Source organism: Syzygium oleosum, unplaced genomic scaffold (genome assembly GCF_021117445.2).
Source record: "Syzygium oleosum isolate NSW1041296 unplaced genomic scaffold, Sole_v2.1 Sole_v2.21, whole genome shotgun sequence".
NCBI classification, from domain to species: Eukaryota; Viridiplantae; Streptophyta; class Magnoliopsida; order Myrtales; family Myrtaceae; genus Syzygium; species Syzygium oleosum.
The window spans coordinates 413,048-433,935 of NW_026607505.1; the positions used below are offsets into that span (position 1 = coordinate 413,048).

Here is a 20,888-nt window from a genome sequence, read left to right on the forward strand (position 1 = left end):
CATTTTCTGGTTTCTGGGGTTCCTTTCTTGAGCTTTTGGCTGCAGAGCTGCTTGCGACTTGGGGAGACAGCTGGGTTGCCCTTCCATAATCTGATTGCTGAAGTTTCATGCCTTGTTGTGTTCCTCAAGGACAGAGAGATGGGGATGGACCCAAGATCTTTATTTTGTTGCTCCAGTGAATGACAATCATTTTCAGTAGTGCATGGCTCCTGCACTTCCCGAGTGAATGATTGATTGATTGCCATTTCTAGTTCAGAGATTGTGGGGTGCTCCGGCTCGTGCTCGGTAAACGACAAAGCCGTACCTCTGCCAAAAAGCAACCGTTCATCGCCTAACTTGCCTGAATCATTCGTCCCCAGCGAAAAATCTGTGATCCTGGCTACTTCTTTGTTGCACAATCTTGTTAATTTTTCCTTTTTTTCACATTCTGGTGTAGCGGATAGCGATTTAGCAAGACTCTCCACTCGACTGCACTTATGTTTCGGCTTAGCTGGGTTTGATCTTATGGCATTTGAGATTTAACGAGATGGGATTCGCGCATTTGGGTAGTTCTTGGGACAGTTTAATTTCTAGTATCAATGCATTAATCTTGACGGAGACAAAAGGCAAGGCAAATTTTAGACATTCTTGTTCGGGTGCATTATGTAGAGTCAACCCAAGAAGGCAAGAACAATGTGGACTGTAGTATTGATGTAGATGTGTTGTCTCTTAGGAGACTCGAGAAATTGCAAACCGTCGAGACTTCCAGACATTTCTCTTCGCTTTCGGGAAGCTGACACCAAATTAAACAATGGGTTTGCTGATCAAGATCTCAGATTCCCTCCTGATTCTCAGGTTAAAAAAGAGGTTTTGTCTCTGCTTTTTCAATGCGTTTCTCGTTTCGAAGTTTTTTGATGGAACCAAGGCAAGACGAAAGACAACGGAAGCTCTTCTCCGTCCAGAGCACACGAGAGGGGAAACATGCAAAAGCAGAATTGACAAGCTTGGTCACGGACAATACTGATGGTTACATCAAAATCACCAGCTCATCAGATAGATTAATTAAAGACATGAAAGAACCACCCCAAGTCATTTGCTAAGCTAAGGCTAGAGCCTCACGATCCTCCTCCAGTTCAACCGCAGAGCAGAAAACTGCTGCTTCTTGAACATGCAGAGAAGGAACTTTCAGGGACGCCCAACAGGTTAAAAGAAGAGACAGACCCCATTCCCCTCGAATTACTGGTACAGGACCAGACGCCGACCGCAGAGAGTGCAGAGATATTTGCGCTTGACGTGAAAGCAAACGGGCAAGAGGCAGAGTCTCCAGTGGCTCTCGACGTCGACGGCCTCCACTTTGCCTCCGCAGTGTGGGCACGATCCGGAAGCTTGCTGCCTTCCCAGTTCCTTCTCCTCTTCGTCGCATATGAACACCACGCGCATTTCTTCTTCCTCTTCTTCTTCTTCTTCTTCAAATGGGTCTGGTCTGATCCGGTCTGAGCTTTTTATATACAATGCAGAAAGGTTAGATGAAGCGAAGTTGGAAAAGCGAAGGGGTGAATTCAACAAAGGGGAACGAACGCCTTGACAAGACTCGGGCAGAGCGGCTTATATAGGGGTAGGTCGGAATTGAGATTAGAGGGTGTGAAAGCGATGGTATATTCTGCGGATCAAGTTAAGCTTTGGACGATTACGGGGAATTCTTAATTTAATGAATGAATCTTAACTTTCATTACCTCTTAACCCGGGAATTCCTTAGAATTTTTTGTGTTCGGTTAAGAGAAAATCTCACCAAATAAATGGAGTTTTTGCTTCTATGAGAACTTGCACGACTTGTCCCATTCAATAAAGCAGGCTCTACAAATGTGTTTTTTTTATGTTAATGTGTCAATACCCACATGCCTCACATTTTCAAGTCCCCTATATCTTTATCTTTTCTAATATCTTATGAAAGTTTTACGTCTCGATAATCTCGAGACTCGGACAAGGATCGAGATGAAGCCTCATCTGCTCAAGTCCAATAGCGGCTTATACAGGGGTAGGTTGGATTGGGAGATTAGAGGGGGGCGAAAGTAATAGGATATTCCACGGATCAAGCTAAGCTTTTGACGATCTTGGGGTAATTATTAATTTAATTTAAAGAATGAATCTTAACTTTCACCTTGCTTGTTTTATCAGCCTTCATTTTCCCTCGGACTAATTCACACGCCGTTGTGCCTTCGCAAAAGGGTTGGAAAATTATTAAGATGACATGACGAGTCAAATAGTAGGGGTGAGCAACTTGGACCGCCCAAACCGGGACCGGACCGGACCGGACCGGACCGACGAGTTTGGTCCGGTTCTCGGGACTATCGGTCCGGTTCCCGGTTCCTAAAAGCGGAACCGGTTTCCGGGCGGTCCGGTTCCCGGTTCCAAGGGGGAACCGGACCGGACCGGACCGACTATTTAATATATATTTTTGTTATTTTTTTCTTTAAAAAAATAATAAAATGTGAACTAAACTCTAAGTGAACTTCATTATCATAAATTCATTGATAAAAAATAGTAAAATGCGAATTAAACCCTAAGTGAACTTCATTGACATAAATTTATTGACAAAAATTAGTAAAATGTGAACTAAACCTTAAGTGTTTGACCAAAAAAAAAACCCTAAACTCTAAGTAACCGATTCCATTGGACCGGACCGGAACCGGACCGGACCGACGGTCCGGTCCGGTTCCTGGTCCTAGAACCAATCGGTCCGGTCCGTGGTTCCCAAAATTGGGAACCGGTTCTCTCGGTCCGGTTCCCGGTTCCACCTTGGAACCGGACCGGACCGGGAACCGCTCACCCCTATCAAATAGTCAAAAGTGAAGATGATTTTGGCGAATTTCCCTGGTAATTATGAATTAAATCTGGGCAAACCCCCCTCCCAAAAAAAGGACTAATTTTTGTAAATTTATTTCATAGAAGACAATGGTAATTTTTCTCCCGGAAAACGACGGTTTAAATTCGATTGGAGTATTTTCAGATGCATCGTAGCCCTTGTCTATAAGTTGGCGAACTATTATTTGCGATTCGATGGTTGGTGAAGTCGCACTCAATCGTCCTAGGAGGGAAGGACCACCATGACTGCATTAATTGAGGTATAAATGGAGAAAACATAAGTTGGATACATCGCATTTCATCCAATTCCATCAATATAGTGACTCCGCATCCTTTCTTGCACAAGCATTCAGAATTCAAAGATAAATCTCGTAACCAATACTATTATTTGCGATTCGGTGGTTGGTTAAGTAGCCCCGATTAGCAAAGGACCAGAGAACTCAAATGTCCTAGGCTGAAGGACCACCATGACTAACATTAATTGAAGTGCAAATGGAGGAGACAAACATAAGTTGGATATATCGCATTTCATGCAATTTCATTAATACCGTGAATCCGCATCCTTTCTTGCACTAGCATTCCCTACAAGTCTTTTTGAGGATCGGATACTCAAACGTTCACAGAATTCGGACATAAATCTCGTAACCAGTCTGGCCATTCGTAATCTCGTGTGAAAAAGTCCTATCACATGAGCTAGGTAGAGAGATTTTTGAGATACGGGACAGTAAAAGTAGCTATATTTTTAGAGTCGGACAGAATATGATATTCAAGAGGGAAAATGACATAAAAGGTTCATGAACTTTGACCCAATGTGCAATATGGTCCATGAATTTTTAATTTGCTCAATGCGGTCCCTGAACTTTTAGTACATGTTTTAAACTAGTCCCTAAGCTATATAAAAATGTTCAATGTGATCCTTAAACTTTTGATACGTATTCAAACTAGTCCATAGAATTTATAAAAATTGTTCGATATTGTCATTTCATTAATTTTAGTTCATGGACAATATTGAATATTTTAAAATTGTCAAAGACAGTTTAGGAACTGTTTTCAACATATATACAAAATTTAGGGATTACATTGAACATATTGGAAGTTCAGAGATCGCATTAAACATTGAACAAATTAGAAATTCAGAAATTACACAATCAAAATTAATCGGCTATTTATGTCATTATCTCCGGTCGTGGATAAAACAAATGATGAATGGGAAATGACGGTGAAACACGAGGGGGGAGGAAGTGAAATTTGGAAAGGAAACGCCAGGTCGGAAGAGAGCGGGGCAGTTATGTCTCAACCCAGCGCCCCACGGTCGAATCTGCGCTGTCACTTCTTCGTCTCCCTCATCTGTTCCCCCCAATTGTCAAATCCAGACCAGAAAAAAACTAGAAGAAAAGAAAAAGATCGTGTCGCACTAGCACTAGCAAGCACGATTAAAAGTCGATCGAGCTGACGTGGCTACACGAGGTCTAGCCCCCAATTTTTTGCTATTATTATTTTTTTTAATTCTCGAGCGCACGAATTAACTTTGGAAGTCGTTCGGATCGGGCGCACGACGGCGTCTCGGCGCGCGACACGTAAGCGCCATGACCCGCAGAAAGGCTAACGTTCGTTCGGCCCACCGAGAGCGACATTTGTTTCGTTCGGGTCTCCTTCAGCCCGTTGACGATGGGATTCCCAGCGCTGTTTGTTTGCCCGGGCGGTCCCAGATACTTCGGCGCACGCCCATGGGTTCCCCAAGGGAGAGCCTCTCTAACGTGCGCGCGGGGATGGACAGTGCGCACCCCCCCCACGTCAGCGCCTACGCAGGTAAAGGTTCCCGCGGCATTAGAAAATGGGCAGGTTAAAGAACTGACGATCAGTCGGTTGTCTTCCCCACTAGCTTCCCAGACCCCGATGTTTGAATTTCTTAATGCCACGTGTAGAATGCGTAAACTTATTTTCTCCAAGATGGAATCCAAGAGATTTGTTTCTTTCGATTTGCACCTATGTTAACATGCATAGATACAACTTGAATACCCGATTCGAAAGTGCTTACTTATTTACGAGGAAGGAACGATTTATTTCTACGCCCAATGAAAATTACCGAAAAAATCATAAATTCATTATACGAATATTAATTCGGTGCGAAACATTTTAAGTTGGTCAATTTACTTTTCAACCTTTTGATAATTTATCAATTTAGTCCTTTTGGCCGCGGATCACTAACGTCGATGCCGGCCAGCGCTGACGTGGATATCTTTATAATTTTAAAATAATTTTTTAATAAATTTGTTCTTTATTTCAATTGTGTTCGATGGGGTCGCCACCCACAATGAAAAATGAAATAGAAAATAAAATGAAAAATAAAAAATAATAAAAAATTCAATTTTTTTTTTCTAAAATTGCAAAATTATTCATGTCAGTGCCTGCCATTTTACGTGACACAGACAATATCCATGTAGGCGATTTATTGTCAAAATAGGTCGAAAGGACTAAATTGGAGAATTGTCAAAAGGTTGAGAGTTAAATTGATCAAATTAAAGCATTTAGAACTAAATTGATATTAGTAAAATATGTTTATAACTTTTTTGGTAATTTTTCAAGACCTACGGAAGAAAGAAAGTATATACCCAGAGAGAAGAGGGGGGGGGGGGGGGGGGGAAGGTGTTGCGTTTTTTCAAAGCACGAACACCTAATTTATGATATTGACAAACGATGATTGCTAATGATTACCCAAAATGCACGCATGCATGCATCCACGTGATAAACCCATGTACAAGTTTTCTCATCGACGACACAGACTTCCGCAAGCTCCGCGGTACGACCGCGAGACACCGTCATCCCTTTATTAGCCATGTTGACAAACGATGCTTTCTTGACCTGACTACCGTTTCCTAAACATGTGGTTCGGGAGTGTAACATGCAAAACATGCCGAAATTGAGGATTCTTTTTGGTTTCTTTTTTTTTTTAACGCGTTAAGGCTGACTAATGACCATCTCTTACTTTCGGTCTACCGATCTTGGCAGACGCTCGTGATGTCATGTGCTCGCTGCTCGGTAGCCCGTCAAAGCACGTCGGCTTCGTTCCTGGTTCCTGGCTAACTTCTCCTCGTTTTCTACTCGTTTTCTATTGTTAGTCAATCACACGCCCCAGTGACGATCGAAAGAGAACGTTCCATGAATATGGGAGTCGGTATGGGCCGGGCCCACGGACCAGGCCCGGCCGTGCGATCGCGCGAACCGATTTGCTAAGGCTGCTGTTGCGTGGGCCGTATCTGGGCCCGAGTGGCATGGGCCTTCCAACAAGCCCGCTAATCGATGGGCCGGGCCTCTTCGGGGGCCCAACTCCGCGTCGGTAAAATGAAGAGAATATTCCTTCTCATCGCCAAGCTGTCCAAGCTTCGTTCGGATCCTCTATGACCTCGGATCCGACTTGAATTACGAAGCGGAGCGCAATTTCGCCTTTTGCCAGGCTGCCAGCTTGTCCACCGCCTCGTCCTCCCCCACGCCCGAAGTTGCCTTTTTGTTTGCGTTCGTGTCTTCTGCGTCTCTGCTCTGGCCAATTCAATTGTCTTCGCTTCGCTTTCATCAATCTCCTCGCTCGTTTCTCGTCCTCACTCGCCGGAGTTGCCGCCCTTCGTCGTCGTTCCCGCCCCCCGCCGCCGCCGTCGTCGTCGGGCGAACGGAGACACCCCGCCTTCCAGCTTCGTCTGCTGCTGTCTTCCCTCCCCCCCGGATCACATCACATCACATCACATCACATCACGTCCCATCCGGGAGCCTTTCCGCTCTTCAATTCCCAAATCTCACTCCTCCTCGAGCTTAAAGTACGTGCGCCGCGGATCGAATTGGAGCTCGGTTAGCATGCGGAATCCGGTGACCTGATTGTCCCGAATCATGTGGCTTGCCTTCTGGAGATCGAGGAATCGACTTTCCCTTGACGAGCTCAGGTGTGCAATGCAATATGCGTGAATTTCCATCTCATACGTACGTACGTATGTGTATGTATATGTATGTATGTATGTAGATAGGTACATGTACGTATATGTTTCGTTTGTCACATGTCTTGCTTGAGCGGTTGCAAGGCTGATGTAAAATTTGCCGGTGCACGAGTTGCGTGGCCGGTATTATAGTGTAGGTAGGACCCTAAGTAAATTGCTGGCGATCGTCATTCTTTGTTGTTCCATGAGACGGTTTTCTTACTTAGCGCGTGAATGTGATGGTGGCAGCAAAGGCTGATTACTTGTCATTTCGTCCATTCTGCGGTTCTCTTATTTATATTCTTTACTTCCCGAGTTTCCAGTTCAACATGATGAACAAAATAGTAGGAAGGTAAAACCTTCTTTTGGTAGGGATGTGGACATCTTGTCATTGGTCGGGCAGGCCGCTTTTCATGAGCTTGGATGTCTCGATGACATGATACTGTAGAAAGAGTTTGCATCATGTACTTAGTCTTTCATATCTTATATAAGATACCGTAGTGGACTGTGAAGTGCTTCCGAGAGAGTCTCACGTAATGGTGATTTGATGTCTGAAAAAGTTTGTATAAATCATACCTTAATTGAAGGAGCACCAGGAGGAGCATCAGCGTCCCTAACGTACACTGATTCAACAGTAGCGTACCGGACGTCTAGGGGTCAATTTGCCGTTATAGTAACATGCTCATTATGACCACTCATTGTGTGTCAAGGGGATTTGGAGAACTAGAGGAAGAAAATCATTGTTTGCTGCTATATGGGGTTTGTTGTGACCATCCGCTAATTCCATGATAACGAGCTTGAGGTTCAGCAAGCGCAACAGCTAAGATGTTTTGATGGCTATAGATTCCGAATGAAACTTGACACAAAAGTAAGGTGCCAACATCAAAGTGCAGTATAAATCAACATTGCCATGGCGTACCTGCACAACCAGGCGCTATATCTGAACGAAAGAGAAGCCATTCTGTCATACTTTGCAAAGTCCATGTTACGCTTCTCTCAAATGGCTCTTTAGAGGACCTCGAGGCATGGTTATGTGATGCATAGAGAAAATTGCATTTGTATGTCTGGTGTGTAGATAGATTGAAGATGTTCAAGGTATACTTGAAACTTAAAATATAATTTACTGAGTTTAGATGAATTCATTCCCAAATTCTACTCAGATTGTTGAGATGCTCAAGCTCGAGATGGTAAGCCGTAGAAGTTCAAGAAGTTGTATTTTTCAAAATTTCTGACGGACAACTCTATATATGTTGTTGGTATTTGGTGGGCTTCTTTTCAAAGTCTGTTTGTGTGGAAAATAAGGTAGAAAAACAAACAGATCTTTGAATGAACGGAAATCCACAACGAGGGTAACTGGGGTAGCCATAGTCTTTTTGGACACAAACCTCAGTAGAAATAGGAACAATTAAGCTACAGGACTTTTCAGCACTAGAGGTCTTGGAGCATTAATGTGTACATACACCTAACATGTACTTCTATGAAGAGAATTGAGTTTGCATTTATCGTAGCAGTGTTGGTTCTGAAGGCCAACCTTTTCCTATCTGTTGCAGATATTTAACTGATCAACTATTTAAGATCCAAGTTGTCAACGAGGTGAACAAGGTAATGGTGATAAATTATTAATTTGACGTTGCTAAACAGTGCATTCTTCTCATGCACTTTTTACTTGTATGTGATCGTGTAGGATTTTGTCATTGAGGCCCTGCGATCAATTGCGGAATTGATAACATATGGTGATCAGCATGACTCCGCCTTTTTCGAGTGAGTCTTTGAAGGTTTAACTTTTATTATTAGAAAACTTCAAATGGGGAAATGTCAGCTGATTTTGTGCCATTCTGGTTGCTGCAGGTTTTTTATGGAGAAGCAAGTCATGGGCGAGTTTGTACGAATTTTGAAAATTAGTAGACCTGTCAGTGTTTCACTTCAGTTGCTTCAGACATTGAGTATAATGATCCAAAACCTCAAAAGTGAACATGCCATATGTAAATTTCTTTGTTGGAGCTTATTGGATATCACTTTGAAATTAAGTTTGTTCAACAAGATGTTTAAAAGTCTGTCATGGGTATGTTGCAGATTATATGTTCAGTAATGAGCATATCAACTACCTAATAACCTATTCATTCAACTTTGACAATGAGGAGCTACTATCGTACTATATATCTTTCTTAAGGTTTGTAGTCTACTTCCTTACTACTAAGGTAGTTGGTAACTTTTCTTTATGTTTCTCATCCCTTTGTAACTGTAATTTTAACTGCTATTTTCTTTTGTTCTCAATGTTGCTATATATTGTGCGGCATGTAAAGAGCAATAAGTGGGAAGCTAAATAAAAACACAATTTCTCTGCTGGTGAAGACTCAAGATGTGAGTTTGTTCTTTTCCATCTTCTATTTTCCTCATCCTGCCCGTATATACTTCATTGGTAACGATTTTTTCATTGTCTTTGTTAGTGAAGAATAGGGGCATCACTGTATTGCAATTTCCATATTTGCAATTAGGAAAATGATTTTTCATCAATTTTTCTCAAAATAACAATGTGACAATCTATTGCACCACCTCCTTTCCGTCCCCCCCCCCAAAAAAAAAAAGAAGAAAGAAAAGAAAATCGATAAAAGGAAAGAGTTTTTACATCTGATATTTGGGATCATTCCCTGATTCTGGTTCCTGCTTTCTTTCAACAGCCATTACTCCTAGCCTCTCTTCTGTTCATTTTCCGTCCCCCATTTGCATATGCTAATGTAATTAATGGTTGACCGGTTATGCTAAATTAGCTTTTCTTTTAACCTTAAACTGAAATTACAGATTCTCCATGCCAAGTCCAAGAATTTTTATTTGCTTTTTTTGCCCTCTCTTTCTCTTAAAATTTCTTTTATTCTGTGGAACATCTAGGATGACGTAGTTTCTTTCCCACTATATACTGAGGCAATACGGTTCGCCTTCCATGAAGAAAATATGGTCCGTACGGCCATACGTGCTCTTTCACTTAATGTTTACCATGGTGAGCTCCCAGTTATCTCCTTATATTCTCACTATCATGCTCCTGATGTTCCTTTCTTTGTGGTGTCAATTTGTTTAGCTCCATGTGTTTACCTTGAGATTTTTTTTTTGCCTTTAGTTGGTGATGAAACTGTGAATAGATTTGTCGCCAGCTCTCCACAGTCTAAATATTTTTCAAACTTGGTCAAATACTTCCGCAAGCAGTGCTTGGAGTTGAGTGAATTGGTTTCAGATGCTCTGAAGTAAGACTCTGGGTGCTTCACAATTCTTCTGTATATCAAGGGGAACACCCTGAAATGCTAAAACTAATTTTATGGTTATGTATGCAGAAAATCCGCGCTAGAACCATCATCTACTATTTTTGCTGCAGTAGATGAGCTTGAGGATACTCTGTACTATTTTAGTGATATCACCTCCGCTGGAATTCCTGATGTTGGGAGGTTATTGACTGACAAGTTTTTGAAGCATTTGGTGTTTCCGTTGCTCCTTCCTTCTCTGAAGACAGAACCGGCTTATGTAAATGACTTAACCTCTTGACTTCAGTGGCTTTGTTTTTTCTGCTTTCTTCTGGTCCTCATGGTTCTTGTGTCCTCATGGCTTAACTCATGTATAAAATTCTTGATCCAATACTGTTATATTCTTCTGAATTAAACTTACATTGAACTTTGGACCAAAAGTATCAAATAAATTAGACTTGGATCGCAACTGAGTCTATTGGGTCTGTTTAAATCGGCTTTATTACGTCCTTTGGCATCTGATGAATGGCCATACAAGAAAAAAAAGGAATATTGGATTTTTTATGATCATCTTATGGCCTTGAAGAAGAGTACCCATCATAAATCAAGTAATCGTTGCAAGGAATTGACATATCGCGGTGAAATGGTTTCCACTTTGCAATATTGACGTATCTTCATAACTACTGTTATAACATCTCCCGGTAGCTTCTACAAAGTTGCTCACCCAGCATGAAAGTGTCATAGCTTTAAATGAGTTTCGCCAACAGTACATTATAACGTAACTATAGCACAATACTGCTGTAGTGCAGCTACAACTATACCAAATGAACCCTTAGTGAGGAGATGATGTTTATTTATGTATTGGGTTCTGTTATCAATTTTATGAGTTGATTATATTATTTTTTCTAATTCAAGCAGTGAGGTGTTTGATTCATGATTTGCAATGTGATTAGAGAACAGCAGTGGAAAAGTTGGGTTTTTTCTTATAACATTTGTCCATTTTGATTAATTTATGTAGCATTAATCTTTTCTCTATATCTTGGTACTAAATAAGTGCAGGAAGTAAAGATTGGTTCTGTCACTTCTTTGTACTTGATTTGCTGCATCCTTCATATTGTTAAGATCAAAGATTTGGCGAATAGTATAGCTGCTGGGCTTTTTTTTCCTCCGGAGGTGTTCGTTGCAAATTCTGGGAATAAAGCCAATGGTTTCTTATCTGTTCATGAACTTACCAACGAAAGCAAACAACCAGACAGCGAAAGTCTTGGCAGTGAAAATGATCGAAAGTTGAAGGCCCATCTGGTTGACTGTTCTAGTGGTACACAAGTTCATGAAGAGGCTGCCATCAAGGCAAATGTTAGTATCGATTCCTCTGTTGCATTGAGGTAACATGACGTGTGATTGAGCTTTCCATAGATCCTTAACATGTTTAGTATTTGTTGTTTTGGATCCCCAGTTGATCTTACGGATCTTTAGGATTGCCATATGCTTTTACATCCCTTAATTTAAGATCGAGAATAGAGTCAATTTTATATCTCCTTTTTGATTCATGTTAGAGTGGATGAGATTGAAAAAAGAAATTAGAGAGAAGCTATATTCTCTTATCTCTTATTGACGATGCTTAGAATTGATAGAGGAAAATTATGTCTCTATGCTTTTGGAATGCTTTACCAGTGACATGTACTGGATTTTTTAAATTGTTGTCATCGTTATTTGTTCAAATAGTTCTTAGAAGCAGCAAATTTCGTGGCGTCTTCTCTGAAAGAGGCCTCAGATTTTGTTAATTAGGGACTAATCAAGAACTTGTGAGTTTTCTTAACTGCAAGTTGTGGGTTTGCTTTGATGGTTGATTGAGGGTCAGGAATTGCTGTTCCATGGACATTGGAAGAGTAGAAAAAAATCAAATTTGATAAATAAGTATTAGAGTGAGTTTTTGGGATTCATGTGCTGGGTTGCACCATTCTGATGACTTTCCTTCATTTGTTTTTTCTAGAGAAAGTAAGCATTCTTTTGTCCGTTTATTACCTGAGGTAGAGAGAAATCAGCTGATTAATTGCTGAGGTTTCTCTGACATGAAATATCCAACCTGGAGAGATGCAAGCTTTCTTGTACTTGTTGTCTATGACTTACTTCGAGAGCCAAGATAGAATCTTTGGATGTTTATGAAGATATGGGGGATTATGCTGAAAGTATTTTTGTGAAGTTCTTTTAATGATGCACTTTTCAATATTTCGTGGACTTGTATAAGGACGCCTCATTTAAGGATTCCTCGTTCTGGGCTTCTCTTTATTTATGTCATTGCTCCATATATCATTAATTCATTGTTATATGACCTCTAGTCAGTACTATACTCCGAGAAAAGTTATGTAACCTCTGGAAAGATGGAGCAAATCAATCATTTCAATTTCTTTGGCAATTGTTAGCTTAAGGTTATGTGGAAAGAACATGAACAACGGTTGAATATGGCAAAGATACTGTTAACTTTTGGTCTTTTGAGTCTTATGGTTTCGATTTTGTTACAAAGACCCAAGTAATGGAATAAATGTGCCACTTAGTGTTTTATCATGCCTTCATGCTTAGTGAGGTCCCTCTTAGAGTTTTGTAGTTGGTTCTATACTGTTTTATGTGAGGAAATGCTAAATTAGCAGAAGTTTGTTGCCAATATTTTCTCCATTTTTCTTTCTCTGACATTTAGAACTTTGCAGGGAGACATTACTTTTGTACATCAGAAATGGGAACAATGTTCAAGTTTTGGGTTCGTTGAGTGTGTTAGCTAAGTTGTTACAGACAAAAGGTTGTGCTGTTGGATCTTTCCAGCTTGGTTACAATTCGTTATTGGGTATATACTGCCATTTATTTTCAACTTTGCTTTTACAGAACTGGATGAGTCAATGCTGGATGCTCTTGGAATTCTTCCTCAGCGCAAAAAGCAGAAGAAACTCTTGCTAGTAAGCATTAATGATTCTGCATTGCTTTAGCACTCTGAAAATAAATTTAGCAAAGTGCCTTGCTTGTAATAGTCATCTTTTTGCTTTATCAATTACGTGGTACTTAAATGATATTAATTCCTAGAGTGTTATGCACAAAATCTGGACCTCAAAAAACTGATGTTTGAAAATTCATTCAGTGATACTTTGAAGGAGTTGGCCGTCTGATCAAGACTTGTTGATGATACATTATAAACCCATTTGCAATATCTTGAGATTTGCTAAACTTGTTGGTTGAAGAGAAGCTTTCTATTGAAGAGATTCTCAAGCTGTGACCATTTTCTGAATTTGTTTTCATGTACATCTTTGGTCAGTTTTTCTTTTCATCATCACTTTTTCCTTCAACGAGATTTTGTGCTGTTTTTAGCTCATTTGAAAAACAAATTGTTGTTTTTGTAATACTATTTTAAGTAGATGATATTGTTTAGTCTAGTCAACTAAGTTTGTTTCTCATACTCTCCCTTGTGCTTGAAGCCTGTGTTATTATTGTTCTCTTCTGTTCAATATCTTGTAGGAATCTTTGGTTGGCGAGGGTTCTGGCGAAGAGCAACTGTTTTCTTCTGGAAGCATTTCAATGAAGGATGGTTTAAGTGGTGAACTAGATGGTTATCTGCAAAGAATCAAGGTATAAATTGATGTCCCCCCTCCCTTTCTGCTTCAATTCTTGTGCCTTTTCCTTTAGCTTTTTGTGTCATTCTTTTTAGGTTTGTAAGTTTGATGTATGAGCAAGGCTCATACGCATGTTTCTGTTATACTTATTTCTTTAATCCCAGCTTGGAAGAAATTTATTTGACTAGGGTGCAGTGATGTGAGAGTATCTGCTTATGTAACCAATTTGGCATTTAGTGGGAAAAAGCTCTCAATTCTTCTTTCTGTGTCGTATGGACATTAAATACGTACCTTTACATTGTTGGAGAAAAACTTCATCTCGTCTTTTTTGTGAAGTCTAAACCTACTTCTATTGTTATCGTTTGGAGTGTAATATATAGTCTCATCTCTACTTAAATCAATTTGGGATTTGTGAATTTTAGGATTTTTTTTGTGTTTGTATCTATCATATATCCAACCTTGTTATGATGTGCCTTATCTCTATTGTAGCCCCATTCCCCAGTCCTTTGAGAAAAGACGAAGAAGCTTAATTAAATGAACTGATGTATCTAATCTCTCAAATTGGTGTTTTTAATATCAATCTTATTATGATTGGTCCGTCTTATACTTCTGGCTCATTTCATAAGGGGCAGTCCTTAGAAAATGATATTCAAGATTTGTAGCAACTATTCCCGTATCAGAATAAAATTTCCTTTTCTGAAGGTTGAGGATTTGGCTTTCCTTTGACTTCATGTCTCTCGTGTTGCTTTAATTTGTTTGGTTTTGGCGATAATCTAAGCACAATATTTTGTTCTTAGAGTTCTTTTAGGTTAGGAAGACTTCTATTCTGTAGTGGGTCATTGTTGTACTGTCGGTATTGTTCTTTGGTACCTCTCTGAATACATGACACTAATCAAAAAGCGATAACTTCCGTACACTTTTCGTTGCATTTGTCCATCTAACAGGACCAGTATTGTGTGTCAACTTCGAGAACAGAAGAGGGAGCAAACCCTAGGAGCCACAGATTTCAGGTAAGTTGGTTATTGAGCAACATATTGCTTTTAGAGGCTACTCAGAATTGTATTTTGTGATAAGTCTATGTAATCTTTTCCTGGTGATTTCCAACTCGCGCTTTGGTTAGTTTTCTGTCTTCAGATACTCATCTGGTCCTTATTTCAGTTCGGTTTAGCATGTTGGTTTTTGAGTTGAACGTAACTATTAACAACCCTATTACTTAGGAAACGATTTGTCTTTTGTGACACATATTTATTGGCTAAGATCATCTTAGAAGGTTTGGCCTTTTATTTGTGAACAGTAAGAGTGATACACTCTTTTGTCCTCAATTGTGTACGCTTCTTATGAAACTTCACGTGATGATGATTGGATGATGTGCTTGTTTTCCACACTACAATACAATTGTTTGACTATCATTTCAAAGATTTTGGAGCATTCCTTCACTTTGAAATTGACGAATCGCCTTTTGTCGGTGACCTTTCTTGAAGGTGCTTGATGCGTTGGTTACTCTTTTCTGTCGCTCAAATATACCAGGAGAGACGTTGTGGGATGGGGGCTGGCTTTTGCGTCAATTGCTTCCTCATGGCGAGGCAGAGTTAAGCAGTCATCATCTTGTATTGCTCAAAGTAAGTGTCATGTCTGCATTTAGGTGGTGATATAATTTTAAACAGTAACCTCTGAGGAGCTGCATTTAATCAGATTTGATGAACTTTTATCGTTGTTCTTGAAAACGAAGTAGTAAGTGGTGTCAAAGTGACCAAAGCAGTCTTATCCACTGGGATGCTCTATTTTGTGGAGAGAGTCTCCAAGCAAATCCCTAAAGTTTCGACGAATGCTGCTTTGGTGAATTGTGAGTTTGCTGCAGTGATAGCATGTGCGACTGTAGTGAGAATGAATAAGCAAACTGCGGTGATAATTAAATTGCAAAGCATTGGCCCCTGGGAATTGTGATATCCTTTGTGTATTTTGTTTTAACACCTGCTTTTGTTTTCCTTCTTTATTGGTTGATGCTCTGGAGGTGTATTATTTTTAGTTGCTATTTTTTCCTTCAAACCATGAATGAGAAATTTTGAAAGTTGTTATTGCTGACATGTTCAGGTTATTGTGTGTTGAAGATGAAAACAAACGAAGTTTCATGTGTCATGGAATTCTCATTTATTAGGTGTTATTTTTCTATTTTAATGACAAGCCAACAAACTTTGAGGAGTAACTTGGCAGCCTTTTTAAGCAGGAATCATACAGGAGCTGTACTCGTGCTCTTTTACAGGAGACCAGAGGATTATGGCCCGATTTGGTCCTAACAATCATTATTAATGAGTGGAAGAAGTGCAAAAGAGGTATTTGACGTAGTTTCCAAACCTTGTCTGGTCTTACATGTGGTTTGTTTATGCGTCTGAAGAATTGTATTCCATTTCTAGCAATTGAGGCTTCATCCCCCAGAAAGGAGCCCAAGAGCATACTCTTGTTACAGTGGAAGTTCCATGAAGGTAAAAGTCACTAGTTATTCTCCCAGAAGTCAAGATAATACTCACCACTATGTTTTTTTAACATCTCACTGGTGTACTCTTCACAGTGATTTATGTACCATATAACTTTTCCACTTTGCAGATGATAAGTCTTTCTCTTTCTTTTAACAGAGGTTGCTTCAAGTGAATCATCCATCCCTGCTGGTGAAAGGATGTGTGAGGTGGTAAAGGTTTGTTTCTGTCTACAGTAACGTTTGATATGTTGCTTCTTTGTTTTGTTCATTTCAGTAGTGGTTTGTGGGAAATGATCTTCTCAAGATTCCTCCTCCTCTAAACCCTTGCTTTGCAATTCACGTGGTTGCATTTGGTTTTCTGAGAGAATATCTTTATATCTTTTGCCAGCTGAGTGGTTCTCTATATACCTAATAGTTTCCGGCTTTTGTTTTAGGTGTTTGTACTACTTCATCAACTTCAGCTATTTTCCCTTGGTAAACCTTTGCCAGAGCAGCCTTCTATTAATCCACAAGGTGATCCCCCTGAAAATTCACGTGCAAAAACATCTGGACTCGATGTTTCTGTTCCAAAGCCTGGTACTGAATTAAATGTTGGTAAGTCCAACATAAGTTCAAAAGTTTACTCATTTATGGATTTATCTAGAATTTAATGTTACTGTTAAATTGAAGTTGAGTTACAACGGTAAAGAATGCATATTGTTGACAAATAGTGGACTATCCACCCGAAGACTAGTGCTAATGAGAGTTCTTTACTCTCCTCATTGTAGATTGGAAATTGGATTCTGATAGAATATGTATGTTGTTTCTAATCTTTTTTCTGGTTATTATAAACTGGTTTTGAAGAGGGTTTTTCAAAAGTTATTGTTTCCAGAAATCAGATAGATTCATGGATGGTACTTGTTTTATTTTATGTTTTGCTGAATACGAGTAGAACTTTCCTCTATGACTAATTAAATGCATTGGGTTATTCACCACTGGTACCTTAACAAACTTGAACACCGAAGGTTCTGAAAATTGGGCTCGACTAAAACGAATATGTAAAACGCCCTTTTCCTGGAGTTAATTCTAAAGGTTTGGGTCAAGTTCATGAGAAGATATAACTTTTTTTCCTTTGTCAACTTTTCAGATTTCATACAAGTCAGATTTGTGTAACTTAAGATGTTGTAGGATTATCATGTGGTTTACTTAACGTTGCTGCTTATGGTCCTCTGCAGTTGATGCTCTACCATGTAGAATTGCCTTCGAGAGGGGTAAAGAACGTCACTTTCGCTTTCTTGCTGTCTCTGCGGGAATTTCAGGATGGCTTATTCTCGCTGAAGAATTACCATTGAAGCAGAACCATGGAATTATCCGAGTCGCTGCACCTTTGGCCGGTTCAAATGTACGGAAAGCTGGTGCAATTGTGTCGTTTCTGTTTTGTCACTTATTTCGTCAAATCGATTGTGTTGTTGATCATGAGGAATCTAATCTTCTCAAAGCTGGCTTCTAAATTTTGCATAAATGTGTTTGCTTCCTTGTGTCTTCAGCCAAGAATCGATGATAAGCACCCAAAGTGGTTACACTTGCGAATCCGCCCGTCCTCAATACCTTTTTTGGATCCCACAAAAACTTCGGATGGAAAAGTGAAGTCAAAAGCTTTGGTGGATGGGAGGTGGACCCTGGCATTTAGGGATGAGGAGTCCTGCAAGACTGCTTTGTCTATGATTGTCGAAGAGACAGATCTGCAGAGTGATGAGGTAGAGAAGAGACTAAAACCTTTACTCGACCTTGAAATTGCCTTAGGTTTATCTGACATTTTTCAGCACAAGACTTCGTCTTTAACCGAAAGCTTTGCACCCAACAATTAATTTCTTGGTTTGAAGCTGAAAAAATAGTTTACATTTTGTGGGGGTGAGATTTATTAGGATTATTCACCCTTTATAGGAGCCCTGTTTGTAGATACACCAAATTGTAGATTAGCTTCCTGTGTGTCATTCTTTGTATATGAGTGTTGTGCCCGATTTTTTATTTATCGGCCTTGTCCCTTTTCTTTAGCAGCTACTATCAAGAGTATGTATATTTCACGGGTCAAAAGCTGTAAAATCATTGTACATCTCAGACAAACTCATTAGTGATTTTTGCAGAGCAATTTTTTTTTCCCAAGATCAAGAGTTCCTGTGTTCAGAACATTTTTGTCCCTGCATCTATGGTCTGTACTTCCAAAATTTGCAGTAATTTTTACGGTTCTTTCTGGATTTAAGGAACTGGATAAAGTGCTTCCATTTGTTGGAATCTTGAGAGAGATTAAGTAAAACACAATCTGAATTTTGAGAGGGTGAACAGCAGGCTGGGAGGTCATTTGCTTGAGATATATTAGACCTTTGTGCGGGTGATACTTGGGACAGTGATGGCATAGGTCGTTGTCTTCTGAGTTTTGCATTTCTGCAGTTTTCTTACATAACTGTAACTGCTACAGACAGATAGTTCAGTGAATATTCTCATTGATCATGTTTGTACTCGGCGTTTCCCTCGGAGTTCTGTCTAAGCGGGGGAACATAACTCTTCTCCTGAATCGAATAACCAAATAATGCAGGTTTAATTTTCATGTCATGCAAATGCCAGCGACACAATTGCAGGGAGAACTTGCCAGTGGAATTCGCAAAGGCCATAAAAAAGCAGAGGGAAAATGTTAATGAGTGTCCTTGGGCCCTTATCGAAACTTATTAAGGGTGCCTTTGTTTCATGGAAAACGTATCCTGGAAAATGTTTTTCGGGAAATCATTTTTCAGGAAAATGGGTTCATTTTTCGGTGTTTGGATAAAACCTAAAAAAGACTTGGAAAGTATTTTAAGTTATTTGGTGAGGAAAATCTGATGGTGAAAATTATCAAAATTTTTTGTATTTTTTAAATTATTTCAAATTATTTATTATTTTTAAATTATTTTTATTAAGAAAAGAAAATACATGAATGTATTCCTTCTTAGAAAGACAAGAAAAAGAAAAGAAAAGAAAATAAAATAAAATAAAAATTATCGACAAATTAAAGATAAGCAATTTCAGAAAATGTTTTCACCTTCTTAGATAAGAGAATTTATTTTCCTAAAATTAAAAATGATATTTATTTTGACCGGAAAGTATTTTTCGTTGATCAAATCATTTTCGGAGAACTAAACGGATGAAAGTCCAGAAAATACTTTCCGGGAAAACACTTTAACCAAAACAAACATACCCTAAATGTGCTTTGGAAATTTAAAGTTTTTCGATTTAACGTAAGTTCATTAAAGTGTACAGTTCTTCCATTTTCAAAGTGTCTAAGAAAGTGTTATTTCCATTTTTAGTTAACTCAACTAGTGCCCAAGGGGCGCTTGTTGACAAGATCCAAAAGCAAGCACCAGGAAAATGGAGGGCCTGAACTAGTGGCTAAAAGTGGGAAATGAGATTGGTTAGGGATATGTCAGCTGAAGGAAAGTGATTGAAGACATCCATGGCTCACTAAACGAAAAACATATAATAATTGTACGATTATTCTACATATATGGTCCAGCTAATGGATCATCAATCAATTTGGCGGAGGAAAGTATTATGTTAGGTATTGGATTTTAACGGGATTATGCCCGTCATTCCCCTATTATAGACAACTTTCTCAATGAACTAGGACTAGGACACTTGACAACTTTTCTAAAGCAGGGCAAGTTTGAGTATCATATCGCAAATTGGAGAGAGAGAGGGAATTATTATGTGTTCGATGATAGGAAGACAGGTCCCACATCCGCCGTTTGATGCAATGATATCTTGGTTTATTATGAAGCCTTTAGAGTCAAAGTAATGATGTAGATTCTAAAGAAGGGATTTTTGAACTAGAAAGTGTCATTGGCTCGTAGTGGAGAAGAAGATGCGTTCCTCCGTCTTTATAGAAGCCAATAGAAAAGGTTATGATGACTCCTTTCTCTGGTTTTAAATGCCTCATCATACAAGTGACCACTTGTTGCAGTCAAAACAGTGGATGAAGCGATAGACGTCGATCTTGCTCAGGATAACATTATTTATGCAAAGAAAGGGCTCTTTATAAACTTTGGTTGCTTAAGTGAATTCCACATCCTCCCGGTCCTAAGCTCCCCACTTTGTAATCTTCTATGATCTTTGCTCCACTTTATAGTTTATGATGCACATTCTTAATGCACAATCGTCGACTGTTCATCGTGTTTTTAATGTCGATTGTGGGTACGGTAATCCTCACTTACTATATTTGATTAATATATTTACAGATTCTTTTAGTGGGAGGAGGAGTATATCATGTCAAGGTTATATATTATTACGCTAGATGCGGACACACCATTTTTTTCTCGCACTAACAACAGAACTCGGAAGATGATATGCACAGGAGGGTTGAAGAAAGAGAGAGAATCCATCGCAGAAGAAGTGGAGTAGGAAGGGACGTATGTTGCTCAAGGTTAATATGCTCTCAACAGTGCGGGTTTGATTTGGTTAAAAGGGACCAAAAAGATCGCCTGACAGCCTGCTTTCAGAAGGGCATGCCAATTACGAGAAATGAAATCGACTACGGATCAATTAGTTCAAATGCAAGGCTGAAAGAGCAATTTAAGTCCGCACGTCGATCATCACCTGAAAGAGTCTTAGATGGTGTCACTTCCTACCCTCGGACGCTCAAAGCAAATCTAACCACTGTCTCTGAGATTCGGATGGATATATATGATTGTTGACTTCCTTTATTGTCCTAATGCCTGACTGCGAAACACATTTGTTGTGTACTCTACATGTTTAGTATTCTTAGCTGATTTGTGTTTCC

The 20,888-nt window shown here is 39.5% G+C and overlaps 2 protein-coding genes across 2 annotated transcripts; one reads left to right on the forward strand and one right to left on the reverse strand.

The window, feature by feature from the left end:
• Positions 1–1,006: 1,006 nt before the first annotated feature.
• On the reverse strand, positions 1,007–1,571 carry LOC115677414 (uncharacterized). Its single transcript, XM_030600580.2, has one exon. The coding sequence runs from the start codon at positions 1,417–1,419 to the stop codon at positions 1,216–1,218; it is 204 nt and encodes a 67-aa protein (XP_030456440.1). The 5' UTR covers positions 1,420–1,571; the 3' UTR covers positions 1,007–1,215.
• A 4,664-nt stretch (positions 1,572–6,235) lies between these two features.
• LOC115677304 (protein TRANSPARENT TESTA 9) lies at positions 6,236–18,244 on the forward strand. The gene is made up of 21 exons (XM_030600437.2): positions 6,236–6,773; positions 8,354–8,405; positions 8,488–8,564; positions 8,652–8,785; positions 8,877–8,973; positions 9,107–9,164; positions 9,690–9,798; positions 9,916–10,039; positions 10,127–10,313; positions 11,093–11,418; positions 12,739–12,827; positions 12,911–12,981; positions 13,535–13,645; positions 14,574–14,639; positions 15,111–15,248; positions 15,854–15,959; positions 16,041–16,109; positions 16,260–16,318; positions 16,537–16,696; positions 17,317–17,483; positions 17,629–18,244. Exons 1-21 carry the CDS (start codon positions 6,721–6,723, stop codon positions 17,947–17,949), a joined length of 2,574 nt encoding a protein of 857 aa, XP_030456297.1. The 5' UTR covers positions 6,236–6,720; the 3' UTR covers positions 17,950–18,244.
• The last annotated feature ends 2,644 nt before the right edge of the window (positions 18,245–20,888 follow it).